This window comes from Epinephelus moara, chromosome 4 (assembly GCF_006386435.1).
Source record: "Epinephelus moara isolate mb chromosome 4, YSFRI_EMoa_1.0, whole genome shotgun sequence".
In the NCBI taxonomy this organism is placed as follows: domain Eukaryota; kingdom Metazoa; phylum Chordata; class Actinopteri; order Perciformes; family Serranidae; genus Epinephelus; species Epinephelus moara.
Window position 1 is genome coordinate 26,860,687 of NC_065509.1, and position 16,749 is coordinate 26,877,435.

At 42.7% G+C, this 16,749-nt stretch overlaps 1 protein-coding gene across 2 annotated transcripts in view; it reads right to left on the reverse strand.

Annotated features, from left to right (window-relative positions):
• Nucleotides 1-16,749, reverse strand: part of mrpl11 (mitochondrial ribosomal protein L11) — a 60,758-nt gene that overhangs the window by 518 nt on the left and 43,491 nt on the right. For both annotated transcript variants that reach the window (XM_050042886.1, XM_050042885.1), the window contains exons 3-5: nt 15,603-15,698; nt 5,728-5,821; nt 5,164-5,323 (exon numbers count right to left, since the gene is read on the reverse strand). In XM_050042886.1, the coding sequence (XP_049898843.1) occupies nt 5,164-5,323; nt 5,728-5,821; nt 15,603-15,698 (350 nt within the window). The remainder of the gene's footprint in view (nt 1-5,163; nt 5,324-5,727; nt 5,822-15,602; nt 15,699-16,749) is intronic.

The window sequence follows — 16,749 nt, forward strand, 5'->3', positions numbered from 1 at the left end:
CTTTGTGGACTCACCACAGTGCAGCAGTGTTCAACAACCACCCAGGGAGAAATCCATTGTAAAAGAAGCAGAGATACCAATTTCTGCACTGACAATACTCTCAATAAATCATAATGCACTGCAGCCGCAAGACATGTTGAGTTTTAAGTAAGGGGGCAGAAAGGGATTCTGGGAAAAGTACAAAACTATTAAGTGCAGTAGAAATAGATGCAGCAGGTGGAGGGAGTGTAAGAATACTGAACCGAAAGAGTTCATGCTGTGCACGTAACAAATGATAAATATCTGAAAGTTTGAAGGTAAACACAGGTGGGTGTTAGGATGCAAAGTCCTCGTGGGTACGCAAGGAAGTCGATGGAGGAGTGGAGGGAGTCTACATCTGCAAAACCTAAAGCAGTCAGATACAAAAGCAAGATGTAGAATCTTTATGAAGTTCATAGCTGTTAATCTTTGTCCGAAACCCATACTGACTGTTTACAGTACATACTATATACTCTTAGTATTGTTTTTGCAGTTAGTACAGATGGAAAGTCAACATACTACGAACAAGACATAATGCGACATGCGCAGTGATGCATGTCAATCAGACTGTTTGAATGTTACTGCTAATTCAACCTCACAAATAAACACAAAAATCTTCCATAAAGCTGTTTTACCGCTGGCCACAGCTCGTTTAATGTTTTGCAGCCGTAAGCAGCTTCTCCTCGCCTTTGTTTATTGCATTGTTAGGAGAGAATAGTGTTCACTCAAAAATCAAGGTTACCTTTTAAAGCAAGCATACTGACTTTTTTTGAGGACACTTTATTTTGTCACTTTATAAACCAGATAAACAAACCCTGCTAAGATTCAATGCCTACAATACACTGGAAGACTTTGAAAATACTGTTTTCCACTGACAACAGCAAGGTTTCAGAGCATAAAAGCAGAGGGAGGCGCATCTGGGACGGCAGGTGTTGCCTCTGGAGGTGTTTTGGGCCTATGATCAAAACACCTGATGACCGCAATGAAGCTTTTACCCTCCCTAGACCCCCACCCCTCCCCCAGCATGGCTCAAACGTTCACTTATAATCTTAAGTATGTGCACAGCAAGGAATTGACCAGTTAAACGCCAAGTCGATTAAAGTTAGGTCAGTTTTAATCCTGTTCGTTTCTTCTTTCTTCTTCCCTCATCAAATTGAGGGAGTAGGGGGAGGCAGAGTGTTTCACCTTGGCTCTGCCCTCTCTATGCTCCTCCGTACTGTTTTATCTACCTGTGCTCTTTCCTACTTTTCTGTCCATCTAACCTCAACCTTTGGCCCCCGATCAATATCCCCCAGAAGGTACTGACAATCCCACTCATAGTTTCAAGTAACATGCACCACACTCTCATATTCCAAGGGAACTGCCCATTGGTTCGACAGCCCATTGGTTCGACAGCCCATTGTTCCGACTATATTAAACTCATTGTTCCTAAGTCCGTTCCGAAATCATCATGATGCCCTGTGGTTAAGGTCTGGTTAGGTTTAGGCACAAAAACCACTTGGTTAGGGTCAGGAAAAGATCATGGTGTGGGTTAAAATGAAAAAGAAAGTGACAAACACATAAGCCGTGAGCCTGCTCCGCCTCAAGCCGGTCGCGGCGCACCATACGCCCGCCGCGAGCCGTTCAGCACCGCGGACAATCGGACTAATGGGATGTCGAACCAATGGGCTGTCGAACCAATGACATGGACCCTATTCCAACACCCTGACTTCTCCAAACTACACATATAATCTAGCCATTAAATTTCACATTCAGATCCTAAACACTGACTCCAATCCTACACTTACTGCTCTACGTCCAAGTCACAACACAAAACAGCAATGCATCACCAGACCAATCTCACATGCACTTATTCCCGTACCACCTTACAAAAACAATCATGGTCAGAGATCATTTTGTCACACTTGCGCTAAAATCTGGATCGCGATCCCACACTACATTAGAGCAATAACCTCTATTACACATCTCAAACATGCATACAAACACCATCTGATGGAAGGACATACCTGCAACCACTAATTTAAATCTCATATCCCATTTTGCTCACTCCACTTAAGTCTCTCTGTTTTTCGTTGCATATCAGGGACCTGCTGAAAACCAGTTTGTAACTGAGTCAGGCCAGTTTTGACTTAACACACAATATTACTTTTAATTCCTTCCCTGTCTAAATAAAACAGACAGGTAGGAAGGGGATTGATTATGAAGGGCTTTAACGGTGAGAGGCAGAATCTTGAAATCAATGCGATCTTTAACAAGAAACAAGTGAAGCTGCTGGATAACAAGAGCGGCATGATCTATAGAGGGGGTTCCAGTAATGATACGGGCGGCTGAATTCTGGACAAACTGGAGTTTATGGAGACACAGAGGTCAGAATCGCAATAATCAATATGGGATGTAACCAAAGAAGGAACGAGGATAGCAGCACTGTGAGGTGCAAGTGACGGGCACAGACGATTAATATTTTGTAGATGAAAGTTTGCAGAGCGTGTAACATTATTGATGTGGGCCTCAAAGGACAATGTACTGTCCAGGATGACACCAGGACTCTTAACCTGAGGGGAAGGACAGACTTTGGAGTTGTCAATGGTCAGAGGTATGGTATGAGGTTTAACCAAAGTAAATATATTATAGTTGCACACTAGAAGATTTGCAAAGACTGGGGATCTTTAGGGACACTATTTAAAGGACTAACAATAGATTCCTTTTGAGATTATTTCCCATCCTGCTCCTTGTGGAAAATATTACACCTAATTTCCTACAGGATATATGACATTTTAACAATTCCTTAAGTGTCAGCTTAACTCTGGGAACACAAGATACATGGTGTCATATGTTGACAATATTATTGTCAATTCAGTATCAATACACTCAATAAAGAAAAACTGTATTTGCAAACAAACTAGATTTTGAATTTTGTTGCCTCAACTTGCTCCCAGCCTCCGTTGCTTAGCTGCATTGTTTTAATGGGAGGACACCATGGGACTGAGAGGCAAACAGTTTCAAAGTTAAGATTTCTCACTGAAATAAATTCTCTTGTTCACGCCACATCTTCACCGGTTTCTCCTCCTTTTCCACAGAACATGAGAACTGAGACTCGTTCTCATGCCTCCATGGAGCCTGCACTGTGTTTGCTGTTTACACAGTTTGCTGCTTCCTGTTTGGTGCTGAAGAGAGCGCAGCTATTGGTTGTCGACAATGTTCACATCATTGAACTTCAGCATTTGCATTGTTATTGTGTAGTATACATCTAAAACCACAAGAAGAGGACTGTTGATTCGACTCTGCTGCAGTTTTTGAGACTGGACTGTTTGTGATTGTGGGATGCTCATGTTATTATTAATGTTATTTTGTGTGAGGAGAGTGGGGGTTGCAAAACGTTAAGTGCACACTACAACACAGGAAAATGTATTACAACTGCACCATAAAGTAAACGCTAAACCACAGACATATAGAGAGATGAATATTTAGTATCTTATTTAGCCGAGTAGCAAATTGCATCATTACAGCAGCAAGCAAAGTAGATACTGCATAATGATGATGATGATGAATTGGTTTGGTGAGGTACTGCATCTGACCTGCAAAAATTAATATAAAATTGAGCTGTACAACGAATACACTCATGGACAAATTATGACACAATTGGCCCATAAAAAGGCCCCCCTTGTACCTTACACCCACCAGATTTTTAACCCTGAACACTCTTTCAGCTCTGTTTAAAGGAATACTTTACCTGCAAATCCACCATTTGTGTATCTATTTGTTATTGAGTTATGTTGACTTTGTGAAGACAACTTTGTTTTTCTTGCACACCTCCTCAGTGAGCGAAGAATCCATAAAAGGCAAACATCCTTCATGAACTGAAATAAACAGGGACCAAGGTGAACAACAGCAAAACTATATCAAAACATCCATTTCCAAACTCTCACACAACTCATCCAGTATAATCCCAGCTTCACTGATCCGGTTTTATGCTCAGTTCTTCCCAAACACATGCACTTTCACAAAAACATAATGATTTAAAACACTTTCGCCTACGAGCAGTGCACCCTGACCAGTTGGAGCACATGCATGAATATGAGCTCAGCTTGAGCAGACTTCAAACGCATGCGCATGCTCGGGCTTTTGGCCATGAGACTGTTTGTTCTGTTGTGTTTTAAACCATTAACATTTTAAATGCACGTGTTTGCAAAGCACTGGGCATACGACTGGAATAATGAGACCTGGATAATGCTGCACAAGTTGTGCGAGAGTTTGTGTACAGATATAGTTTTGCTGTAGTTAAATGTGTTCCCTGATAGCCTCGATTCATGAAGAATGTTTACTTTTTTTGGGTTCTTCGTTCACGGTGAAGGCATGCGAGAAAAACAAAGTGATTTTCACAAATTCAGAGGAAAATACGGCGAGCAAAAGACACACAAATGGTCATTTTGCAGGTGAAATATTGCTTTTTTGTCGAACTACCAGACTGCTTCTGTTCTCAAACACAGAAATAACTGAAAGGACTGTAAAGTTTTATTACATACATTACACTTACAGTAAGACTCTACATGGAAAGATGCTCAATATCAAAGGATAAGAGGTTCTTCACTGGCCCACTTGCTTCCTAATAAGGAGGTAGAGTCCCATTGTATTACACTGGATCTGTATGTCATAAATACTTGTGTGGACCCGAGAGCTCCATAAAGACCCCTATAAAGGATTCAGATTAGAATCAGGAGCATAAAAAGATCAAATGTAATGGGGACATCACAACTTCTGACTGAGCCCTTTGTTTCTGCAGCAGGGATATTATACTGAAATGCATTTGATTACACACTGAAGCTACTGCAGGTGTTCATGTTATTGTGGCCACTTTACTCAGACCTGATCTCCAGTGGCCATTAGGAGGCATAGCAGCATCTACAGTCGACACCACCTGCTGCTTCTTTGACACTCTGCATGAATATGTGTGAAGCTTTATGTTTGTGTTGGCTTCTCCCCCAGTGTTTCCTTCATTTACTAACGACTCGACTAACAAGTCCAGGTCAGAACCAGCTGACCACCAACCGTCTTTGCTTGTGCACACACAGGTCAGGTTTATGGTGTCTCAGGTCATCAATACAGTGAAATTAAAAAAAGTGCGCCGAGCACAAAAACACGACTTACTCATTAACAACCTTGATGCCCAGTGAACGAGCTGAGCCGATGATGCTCTTGACGACATTCTCAAGGGGGGTGTTCCTCATCTGGAAGCACTCATCCTGGGCTTTCACCTGGGCAATCTCATACACCGCCCTCACCGACACCAGCCCCACTACCTCGTGGCCTTCACAGACAGACACACAAAAGAGATTTCAGATTGTGGATAAAGAAGAGAGAATAATTAATTAAGCATACAAGGAAAACTCAGGCACAAAAGAGGGCAAAGTGGTGTGTGTGTGTGTGTGTTGGGGACGGTGCGGGGGTGGTATTAGGAGTCAACAGCCGAAACGAGGCTGGAGATACCTTGGAGCATAAAAGGTGGAAATCTATAATTCTCTTTTCTTAACACGCCACCTTTACTACTTCCTTCCTCTGCTGCAGTTCCCCCGCATGTCATGAATATAACATCAATCACAGCAAAGCTCAAACCCGAGCCGAGGGAGAGACGTGTGTCCGTTACAGGATGGGCTCAGCAGGTGAAGATTGAATAGAGAGAGCAGATAACATCAGTGCAGCGGCACATCTCACCTGTTTTGCCGGCCCCTTTCGCAACGCCCGCTGCTTGCTTGAGGAAGTAAGACACTGTGGGCTGGCCGATCTTCAGGTCATAGGTCCTGTCAGGCTGAAAAGACAGAAGAATTAAAATGAAAACGAGATCCAAGGTGGGCCAGAGACGGGCTGTAGGTGGGATTCACAAGTCTGTAAAGTGTTTGTTTTTTAACATGACTTGGAAAATTGTTCTGACAACACTCAGTCACATATTCAATAAACACACAAACACTAAAGGAGTTAAAATTATTGTAATTACAAGGAGACAAGTACAGACCTCCTCACACTGAAATCGACGGCTCAATGAGGGTGTTTTTCACATCATATTTCATAGCACTTCAGACAAAGAAAGGTGATTGGCAGTTTTAAACCACTTACGTGTTTAATCTTCACCTTACTTTCACCAGTTCATTCTTTCATTCATTCAACTGACCGTTCGCTAACCTCACCTCACTTAGTTACTGTTGCTACTCCTCTCAACTCTCCGTCCTGCTCAGCGTGTATGCAGTTTACAATGATAACATTGGCTGATCTATCATCGAAAATCACTGAGTTTTTGGAACAATGGCTCCACAATTTCAGAGAGCGGTAGACAAAAGCATGGTCATCACTTGCTGGCTGACATGAAAACTGTCAGTAATCGTCTTCATGAGTTTGAAAAGACCACTCAGGCTGACAATTATTATCTTTTCTTATCTTTCCAGCAGACTCACTTTGAAAGCGGAGTCTGTAAAAGGTGTCTTAAGGTCCAGGATTTAGCTGCATCTAGAAAAGGACTGCAGACTGCAACCGGCTGAAATCTTGAATGGCCCTTTCTAGAGCCAGTGTTTAGTTTGTCTGTTCTGGGCTACTGTAGAAACATGGCAGTGCAACATGGCGATCTCCATGGACGAGGACCCGCTCCTTATGTAGATATAAACAGCTCATTCTAAGGTATCAAAAACACTACAAGTCTTATTTTCAGGTGATTATACACTAAAGAAAACATATTATACTCCATTTCTGCCAATAGATCCCCCTAAATCCTGCACACTGGACCTTTAAACATGCACTGATGGCTACACGATAAGGAAAACGTAAGATCAAGCTGTTTTCATTTTACAAAACTCCGTGTGACAGCATCTGTCATGTGTTTAACACAACCTTATCTTTAACACTGGCTGGGGTTGTTAAATTTTTTTTTTTAAATCCAATTAAGAGCAGAACAGAGCTACTAAAGTTAACATAAACCCCAGGAGTAAAGTTAGCCTTCACACAGTTGGAAAATATCAGAGTTAATATCCTGGTCATGAACGGACCTTTTGTATCCCTAGAAAATATGAAACCCTCCTTGACCCTGGAGATAAAACTGACTCAGGTTACTCCTGTAATTAGCTCGTTAGCCAGGCATGCTAATGATTACAGCTAATATGAGAAAAGACACTACAGCACAGGTGTTATCCCACACCACAGACAGGGAATTCCTATTAGTGAAGAAAATAAGAGCTACATCTTCCACTTCATGGCTTACTGTCTTCACTGAATACTCTCCTCTGGCCGACAGAGACAAAAACATAATCCTTAAACACTGGGGTGTCCTAAAAAGAGATGCATCTTTAAATAGCTTCAGCTGACGTTTAAACGCTCTCATAACCTGACAGACTGACTGCTTTATTTTAAGACTAGAAAACCACCTAACACTGTGTCTTGGCTGCCTTATCAACGATACAGGTTTTTTCGCTGTGCACAATTTCTAACTTGTCAGACACCTAGTACTTTTCACATGCACATACTGGTGGAAAATACACCAAAGAAATCTTCATAAACTGCAGCAGCAGCAGCAGCAGCAGCACATGTTGTCGACATGCTGATAGTCCATGTGGCCTGGTTCATGTTGGACGAACTAAAACACCTTTTATGAACACAAAACTGCAATACACACCCAAAACATGGTCTATGCTACTGTCTGGCACTATGCACAGGTGAACCATGGCTCTGCAGCATCATTTAAGTTCTGGGGAGTGGAAATAAATTCACTCTCTTCTACAGGTGGTGACTCAACTGTCAACTCACTGCTCCCCAGAGAGGAGCTAGTTAGGCGAGTCTAAGTCTGGACAGGATGTGTTTCTTAGGGGAACTTTAAAGTGGTACACCCAAACTGGCTCACCCCTCCTGTGTCTCCAGGGAGTTTCTTCTGTCTCTGAACCCAGCTGCACCAAGTGTGTATCCAACAGTTCACACACTGTTGAGCCATGATGATGAGCCATTTCCCCACCCAGCACAATAACTGGATTTATAGTCTTTACACAGTTCAGACCTTCAACTTGTGAAGCTTGGTGAATGAAAAGCTGAATTTGTCACGTTTTCTTTGGTTTGTTACACGTGATGGATGCAGATGCCATTTTGTACTTTTTATATTTGTAACTTTAAGAGATACCTGTGTTGTTTTGTTCCTGATGAGATTGCCGTGCATGGTGTGTGGCACTGACAATGGCAATAGATTTGAAATCCTGTTTAACCACGTATCCAATGAGAACTGCTCACATGTTGTAGGTTGACGTCATATGTTTGCACCACTTTGTCTTTGCTCTCTTTCACTCTGATGGAGACACTGGTGCTGAAACATCGGTCTGTTTATCCTGTTAAACACTGAATTGATTGATGTGCTCCAGTCCTTTCCTCGTCCTTGGAAAGTCTTTGTGCGGGTTTTATAAACATGGGTAAACCTGCTAAAAAATAGGCTATAGACTTCTTTTCCACTGCCAGAAAATCACTGCTTTCTACACGACTCTGCAGCAGAGCAAAGTATGCCTTTGTGTGAGTGTTTTTTTAAATCACATTTGACGTCATGGACAGGCAAGGTCAGCAAACAGTAGAGAGGAGCATGGAGGCCAGTGAAAATGTTATGGTGGTTACTTCTTTTTATATATCTCTAAGTTATTCAGTCTCTCTTTCAAACTCGGTGCCGAGTAATTTGGATCGATGTTTAGGTGGAGACGAACGGTATTTTGTGGTGGCACATCATCGACGGTAAAGGGGCTAAAACTAGCGCGTTCACCCAGGTGTTGTGTTCCCATCAATGCTAATCAGAGCCAGAGTCGATAAATACCCATGACTACTACAGAGTCATTTGACCCGGGTGTGAATGCCGATTAAAACCTTTCCCGTTGCATTATAAAGACAGATGTTGGCAGGTGTTAGTGGATTTTTGTGCAGTGGCAAAGGGGCTTAAGAGGCACCTAATTTGGCCACATGCTTTTGGATGATGCTCGGGAAGCAACTTTGGGCCTATGTTGTTAATTTTGGACGGGGCAAAAAAAAGGCAACCCTTCAAATTCTTTAAATGCAGATCATCACTCTCACCAGCCCCATTCTGACCGCTTTATGATGGAGACAAATCCAAAGCTTGACAGGCCTGACATCACTGGTTAAGGTTACTGACGGCTGCTTTAAAGCAGTCACCTCACTGACAGGAATAAAACATTAAAAAAAGGAGAAATATTACATGCATCTGTTGAGTTTTAACTTAATGAATGGATTCCTTTGTGTTTTGCCCATAAACTCCCAAAGTTGAATGTGAAAAGCCCTGAAAACCCACAATGTATTATTTCTGTGTAATCAGAGGATGTTAACTTCTCCTACAGTGATTAATCCTCATTATTTCCAGAGACAATACTGAAAATGTGTCCTTGGTGTTGTCAATGGCAGCTACAATCCTGACACAAGACACTGCATCTCAATTTATAACTCTTGATAATCGCTGAAATTAATAAAACTGAGCTAAAGCTACGACAGGGTCATTAAACTTTCCTTTGTTGCAGCTGTGTGTCTAACACTGTTTTCAAACATATTCTAATTGAAATTCAAAAACTGATGTCTCAACATACTGTAGATTGGACTTACTATTCATGAGAGGATCAATTCTGTCAAAAGAAATTCAAAGCACATCACTTCGTTAAACTGCAAAAAGTTAGAAAGCCTTTATAATTGAGGCAACGTGATTAAAGCGGAGGCAAAATTGTATCAACCGCTCGCTGGTCTTCCTCAGAGGCTTCAGTTTAGAGTATTGAAGCTACCTGAGAATCAGGAGTACCCGCCTCTCAGATTCAAGTCGTGCGTCCTTCATCTTTTTTGTATACCTTGACCGTGCTCATTGCAACAGTTCAGAGCAAATCTGCACATTATCTCTAAATTCACAGAACTGGCCATTATGCCCTCTACCTGGTGGTGTGGTTTCCTGAGACCAGCGTATTTTGTTAATTATTTGCAATGGGATCACTGCGAATTTACACTATGCTACAAATTCCAGCAGTGTGATGAGATGCTGAGTGTCTATACTGCATGTTTAACATTCATTTCTGGTCGAGTGTATAAAACATGTTTAAATTTGGGTAAACTGCTTCAGCCACTCAGCACTGTCGCTTTTTACCCTACAGTACAGTGGAAGGGGGGGGGGGGCGGGACAAGTACCACTAAGACCAACCATCAACAACAATAATCGAGGTGAATGGGGGAGAAGCCAACAATTTTACTTGCGTGGATATTTACTATCATAGCAACCAGGCACAACCAAAGCATCTCAGCTGAGGAAACACCACACCTCCAAAATGCTCTTGTGCTCCCTGCTAGTCGTTTTCAGCAGGTGTCAGCCCCAGTCTATTTAAATCCAGCAGATACAGAGCAACATTATCAGACATTTGGAGCAGTGTTCCTGCTCAGCTGATCAGGGCCCTGACACACCAAATCGACGGTTAGCTGTTGGTCAATGTCAGGCCATCCATGCACGTCTGCCACCCTGGTTGTGTCCCACACCACTGGCACTAGTTGGCCCTGGTTTTCAGCTGATAGAGCATGAAGAATCGGTGTCAGAGACAGCAGAGCCTATCAGTGATGAAATAACTCTGATTGGCAGATCAGCTCCGTACATAAGAGAAACAGAAGTGAGGAAAGTAAACAAACAACAAATCAAGAGGAAGTGAGATTGAAACAAACTTGTTAGAAAAGGTAAGTAAGTCTTTAAGCCACTGAGCTCTTCAGCAGAGAAGGTTGGCAGCTGTTTGTGTCATTGTTCACTAGTGCACAGTAAATATAATTTGTTCTTTCAACATCTGGTTGTTCTTTTAATGTGCTAATTGGCTAACTAGCTTGAATCCATCCTGTCGGTCTTCCAGTTTCCCTTTCTGAATGACGAATACAGACTAATGCCACCGGCTGGTATGGAGAGTTATTCCCTCTTAGCCAGGCGGAGAACGTACGTGCTAGTTGGCTGTTTGCTGTGGTCTTTACGGTGTGTTCAAGTGCAACTCTGGCAGAGACACAACAGTCAGTCTCCTTCACTGCTAGTGCTTTGATGTCAGTCTGGTGTGTCTGGGCCTTCAGTCTAATTCAGTCTCTTTTAGCTCTGTTTTTGGCTCCACCTGAGGGGAAATATCTGGTTCTTTAGCTGCTAAATGCTCCACTGTGTTCACCAGCTGGTCGCTCACTGTGTCTGTGTGCTGTTTGTGGATGAGCAGGTAGTGTACAGTGGATTTTTAAGCCTCTTTCCTGCTGCAGCTGCTGATGCTGATGAGAGCCTTGAGAGTGATCCAAACCGTAAAACTGTGTTGAAAAAACAATACAATGAACTGAAAGCGGCTATAAAGCTGTGCAGAGCTGGTTTATAATTCTGCAGCTTTAAAGAAGACAAAACAATACGAACACTCACAATAAAGGACTTTAATGTTTATGTAACCTAACCCGTTTGCATGAGGTGTTTGTATTATTTTGTCTACCCCCTGCGTGTTCAACTGTGTGCTGCCTCCCATCTGCTCTTCAGCCTCATTCGCTCGCCCTTTCCATCCTCCCCTCAGGACCGAAGCAAAAATAATCTCTTCAGCCTCGCTGAGTTATTCTGAGCCTTTTCTTTTAATTCAGATTAATTCACTGGCCGAAGACCTTTATTCACTAAAATCTGACGTTCAGATCCAATCAATAAATCATCTGAGGAAAGTTTACTTTGGATCATCTGTTTTCTGTCACATAAATAAATAAATAAATAAAAAACAAACACAGGGCAATAAACTGTAGGCTGAGCTGAGAAGATACCACAGAGCAGGTGATTTGTCATCAGAGTCGCGTTATCTAACTGTAGTGACCTTTCGACAAAGGGAACAGAATTTTTCTCTATCTGTGGAAAAGCTTTTGGTTGCAAAGGTCCGATGAATCGCCGCTGTTTCCTCCTTTATTGTACATGATGAAACACAAACATTAACTGCAGCGGGCTTCATCTGACAAGCAAAATTAAAAAAACAAAAAATATGAGGACGGAGAGAGAAGAGAAGTCTGGGACAAAATGAAGGTTAATAGTAGCAATGTGACTAGTTCAACATTTTGACCTTTAATGCCTCTTTGTTAGATGAGGGGCAATTAGCTTTAGCTTAGCATAAAGACTGGAAACAGAGGGAAACAGCTAGCCTGGCTCTGTCCAAACTTAAACCAAATCTTCCAACCAGCACCTCTAAAAATCATCTATAACTGCCTATGTCTTGGTTACTTAAGCTATATCCAGACATAAATTGTTGCCTGGCAACCTGTGTGATGACAGACACCAGGAGGTCACTGCACCTAGCAACTATTTGCCAAGAAATAAATGCATGTTGATTGCTGATGTGAGCATTTAGTGACTAATTACAGCCTCACAGAGCTGCGAACATGGTTGTGGCCCCAATCTTGTTGAAGCCTGCCCTGATGAGACAGAGGTTGCTGCTTGCTTTGTCTTCTTTTTTTTTAAAGGATCAGTGTGTAAGATGTAGGGGAATTTAGTGGCATTTAGCAGTGAGGACTGCAGACTGCAACCAGCTGAAACTCCTCCCGGTTAGAGTCTCTTCATAGTTTATTACTCAGGAGGTTTAAGGTGGACCAGGTGATAAAAGCACTGAATAAAGCAGTTTCATGTTACAAATCTGTGTGTCTCTGATGCTGTTCAGCTCGTCCAAGCACCTGCTAATGTATGCTCAGCTTTTTTTCCTCTGATAACTAAAGATACAGACATTCAGGAGGTTTTTTTACCTGGAGACAAACTGTCTGCAGAGGATTCTTCCTCTCCAAAAAACAGCCCTGTGACTTGAACCAGTAAAAATGCTGAATAAAGCATTCATTCATTATTCATTATTTGTAACTGCTTATCCTGGTTCAGGGTCACAGGAGGGCTGGAGCCTATCCCAGCTGACGTTGGGCGAGAGGCTGGGTACACCCTGGACAGGACACCAGACTATCACAGGGCTGACATATAGAGACAGACATTAATGCTCACATTCACACCTACAGGCAATTTAGAGTCAGTTAACTTAACCTGCATATCTTTGGACTGTGGGAGGAAGCCGGAGAAAACATGCAAACTCCACAGATAAAGGCTTCAGCTGGCCGGCAGGTTCCAATCCAGAACAGTCTTGCTGTGAGGTGACAGTGCTTATCACCCGTTAATAAAAGAGTTTTATGTTAGAAATAAATAAATAAAGCAGTGTTTTTTGGATGCTGCTCATCGCAGAGGGGCTGCTAACTACGGCGGCCTATGCAAAAACACAAATGCCCCTCTCTAGAGCCAGTGTTTGGTTCATTTGTTCTGGGTCACTGTAGAAACATGGCGGTGCATCATGGCAGACTCCATGTAATGGTAGAGGACCTGCTCCCTATGTAGAAATAAACAGCTCATTCTAAGGTAACAAAAACACAACAATTCTTACTTTGCGGTGATTACACACTAAAAGAAATATGCTTATTTTATTATATTCCATTTCTCCCCCTAAATCCTACACACTGTACCTTTAATTGTTGCTAGGCAACCCTTAACCTTATTTTGCTGTGAAGTAACCTCATATATCTCTACCTTAAATCTGCACAAAAAAAGGACAGGCAGAGGGCACCTGTCCTGGCTCTGCTTGAGGATGAGAGGCTGTTCCTGTTGGTCACAGGGAAGCAGAGTGGTTACACGAGACATCACCAGCTGGTCTAGGAGCTTTGCCTGCATGATGGTCTGTTCCAGGTTTATTTCAGGATGAGTCAGAGACAGTTTGACAATCTGCTGCCAATCATCGGACCTAATTACAGATGGTAAAACATTAGAAAGCAGTTGAGGCTACAATTTGTTCAGATATGTCTTGCAGCTTGCCTCGGGCGACGTTGGGAGTGAGCTCATGTTATCTTGACACAGACCATGAACTGTGAGCTACATGTCACTGCCACCACACAAGAACTGCCTCTCAACTCGTCTGATTGGACATTTGGAAAAAAACACTAATGTTGTCGGGCACTTTGTCCGCTCTAAAATGAAGTTTTTTCATCTTGGGGCGTTCAGGGCGCTCCTGCAAAAAAGCGAGGCTCATGGAGCGGAAAAACATGTAGTGCTCAGCAACACAAAAGCAACGAGCAAAATGCTTCACTCTCATTAAAAACAATAACAAACAGCCGCCCCGGGCTGTTAAAACACACTCTGCCTGATCGAGGTCTCAGTTCTGTAGATGCCACAGCATAAATTTCATATCACGATTACAGGGACATAAATTATCAGGCTTATCAGCATTACCACAGTGCTGTTAAACTGTGCTGAAAATGTGTGATACACACGCTGACATCATTTCACCAAGTTTTATATTGAAATCCACTAATGAACTTAGCAACACTATGCAACTGTGGTTGGGTAAATAAACTAGGCAAAGTGTTATCGTGTGCAGTGGGCGATTAGAGTCTGCAGACACATGACAGCATGCAGCAGCAGAACAATGTGTAGCATTTTGTCGGTATATGACAGCTGACATTACTGACAAGCTAAACTTACATTGCATGCTGTGTCTGTGTCCCTGCATCTGAGAGACTTCCTAACTTTGGACAGTATTTATTGGAGTTTTCAGGTCAAACGCAGGTTTAATGATAATTAAAATTTGACAGTTTTACAGTGGTTTATCATTTCATCACTACCTGATACATGTTTAAACAAATGAGGTACATTATGTTACATACTGAGTTGCAGGTTCTTGAACTCTGGACAGAGCCTGGCTAGCTGTTTCCCCATTTCTCGTCTTTATGCTAACCTCGAGCTCCTTACTTAACACACAGACATGAGAGAGGCATCAATCTTCTCATCTAACTCTCTGCAAGGACGTGAATAAGTGGATTTCCTCAAAATGTCAAACCATTCCTTTAAAGTAAGATGAAAGACACTTTGAGATGTGCTCAGAGCTTCTCACAAGCCCGAGGTGAAAGTTGAAAGCAGAGCTGAGAAACATTCATCTCAGAGGCTGAAACATGTTGCATGCACACATTAAACGTCACATACAGTGCAGTGTGGACAGAATAATAACGCTACAAACCGCCAGCAGATGGCAATGACGAGCAGCAGCGAGGCCGCACGTGTGATGGCAGAGCTGTTGCTGCATATTGCATGTCAAAATAAATTCACGGCTGTTAAAGGATTAGACTTCCCCTCCTTCCATCACAAACCTCATTACTACACACATTCATTCAGCCGAAAGGATACAGACTGCTGATTTGAAACAACACACAATGAGGTGGGGGGGGGGGGGGGCGTGACGAGTCCAACAATATGTGGTTGTGTAAAATAAAATCTACAAGCTCATAACACCTCTTTTCTGAGTAATTCACGTTTCTTGTATGCACTTAATGCTTCTTGACTCCAGGTTCCTCTGGGCATTTCTTCATTAATGAATGCAAATGGAAAGGCTTACTTCAGTGGTAGAGTATGAATAATGGAAGTGCTCTGGTAATGTTATGCAGCTAGTGGAATTAACCACAATCGTGGTGGTGAGGGGGGGGGGGGGGGGGGGGGCTAAGTGTAAAGGGTCAAGGATAGGTTGGACCCACAACGAGCCTTGCAGACGCACCTTCACATGGATCTTGACTGGGAGAGGGATCCCCTCCTTCAGCTCCTTGGTTTTCTCGTTGAAGTCCTTGCAGAACTGTCCGATGGGGATTCCTCTCTGGATGGGGCAAAAAAAGAGGGAAATAAGCGTGGAGAAATGATAGAGGACCGTTTTAAAATGTATGAGAAGTCTAAGCGGACAAACACTCAGCTGGTATCACACTGTGCTGCCAGAATACAGATGCCTGGGCTGCTGTCAGTCAATCAATCACAAAACTTGACAGACGTCTGACTATATTTGCACACACGAGTGGATCAGGGACTGGGTGTGTGACGGTTTATATATGTGATGAGTGTCCGCAACATTTTGGTGGAGGCATTTTCACACTTCGTTCTAGTTATTTTTGTTGTATTCACACTGAGATGCATCTGTGTGTGGGTGTGCAGCCCCTCTCTAGTTCCAGACACTGTTTGTGTGTGTGTGTCTCTGTCACTCGAGCTATGACTGAATGCATGTTGGTTCCCAGAGCCAGAGAAACCCAGTGATGAATGAGCCTCCCATTTTCCAGCTCCTGCAAGGCCAACCAGAGTGAGAGCAAAATGGATGGGTGACATTAAGTCAACACTCGGCCAACGCTCCTCCTTTGCACCATTCCTCTTTGGAGCTGAATTCAGAGGCAAAGACTAATAAAGAATCTAATTATTACTGCTGGAATTTATACTGACCTTCAGCCGCCATCCTTCCCAAAGGCAACACACTGATTGAAATGTTCATTTCAGAAATGAGGGGAAGAAAAAAAAAGGTTTTTTATTCAGTTTAATGGACTCGTGAGCTTCTATTGCTCCACGACAGAGCAGAGCGGCAGCCCTCAGTTTCTAATAATGGATCTGATGAGAAGTCAGTCATCCTGAGACATTCTCCAATGACAGCACGGGGAAGACATTTATTTGAACTTAACGGAGCAGAAAGTTCTCTGAACATCATCTCTACTAAAGGCTTCAAAAGCACCTGATGAATGCTAATCAGCTGCTTGATCTACGCGACCTCCGCCACTTCATTTGGGTCCAAAACTCTACTCATTACTCACTGGTGTTTCTATGCATCCGCCTAACACAATAACAACAAAAGTGATTGAAATTTCAACACATCACACGAGTCGAGGCAGGTT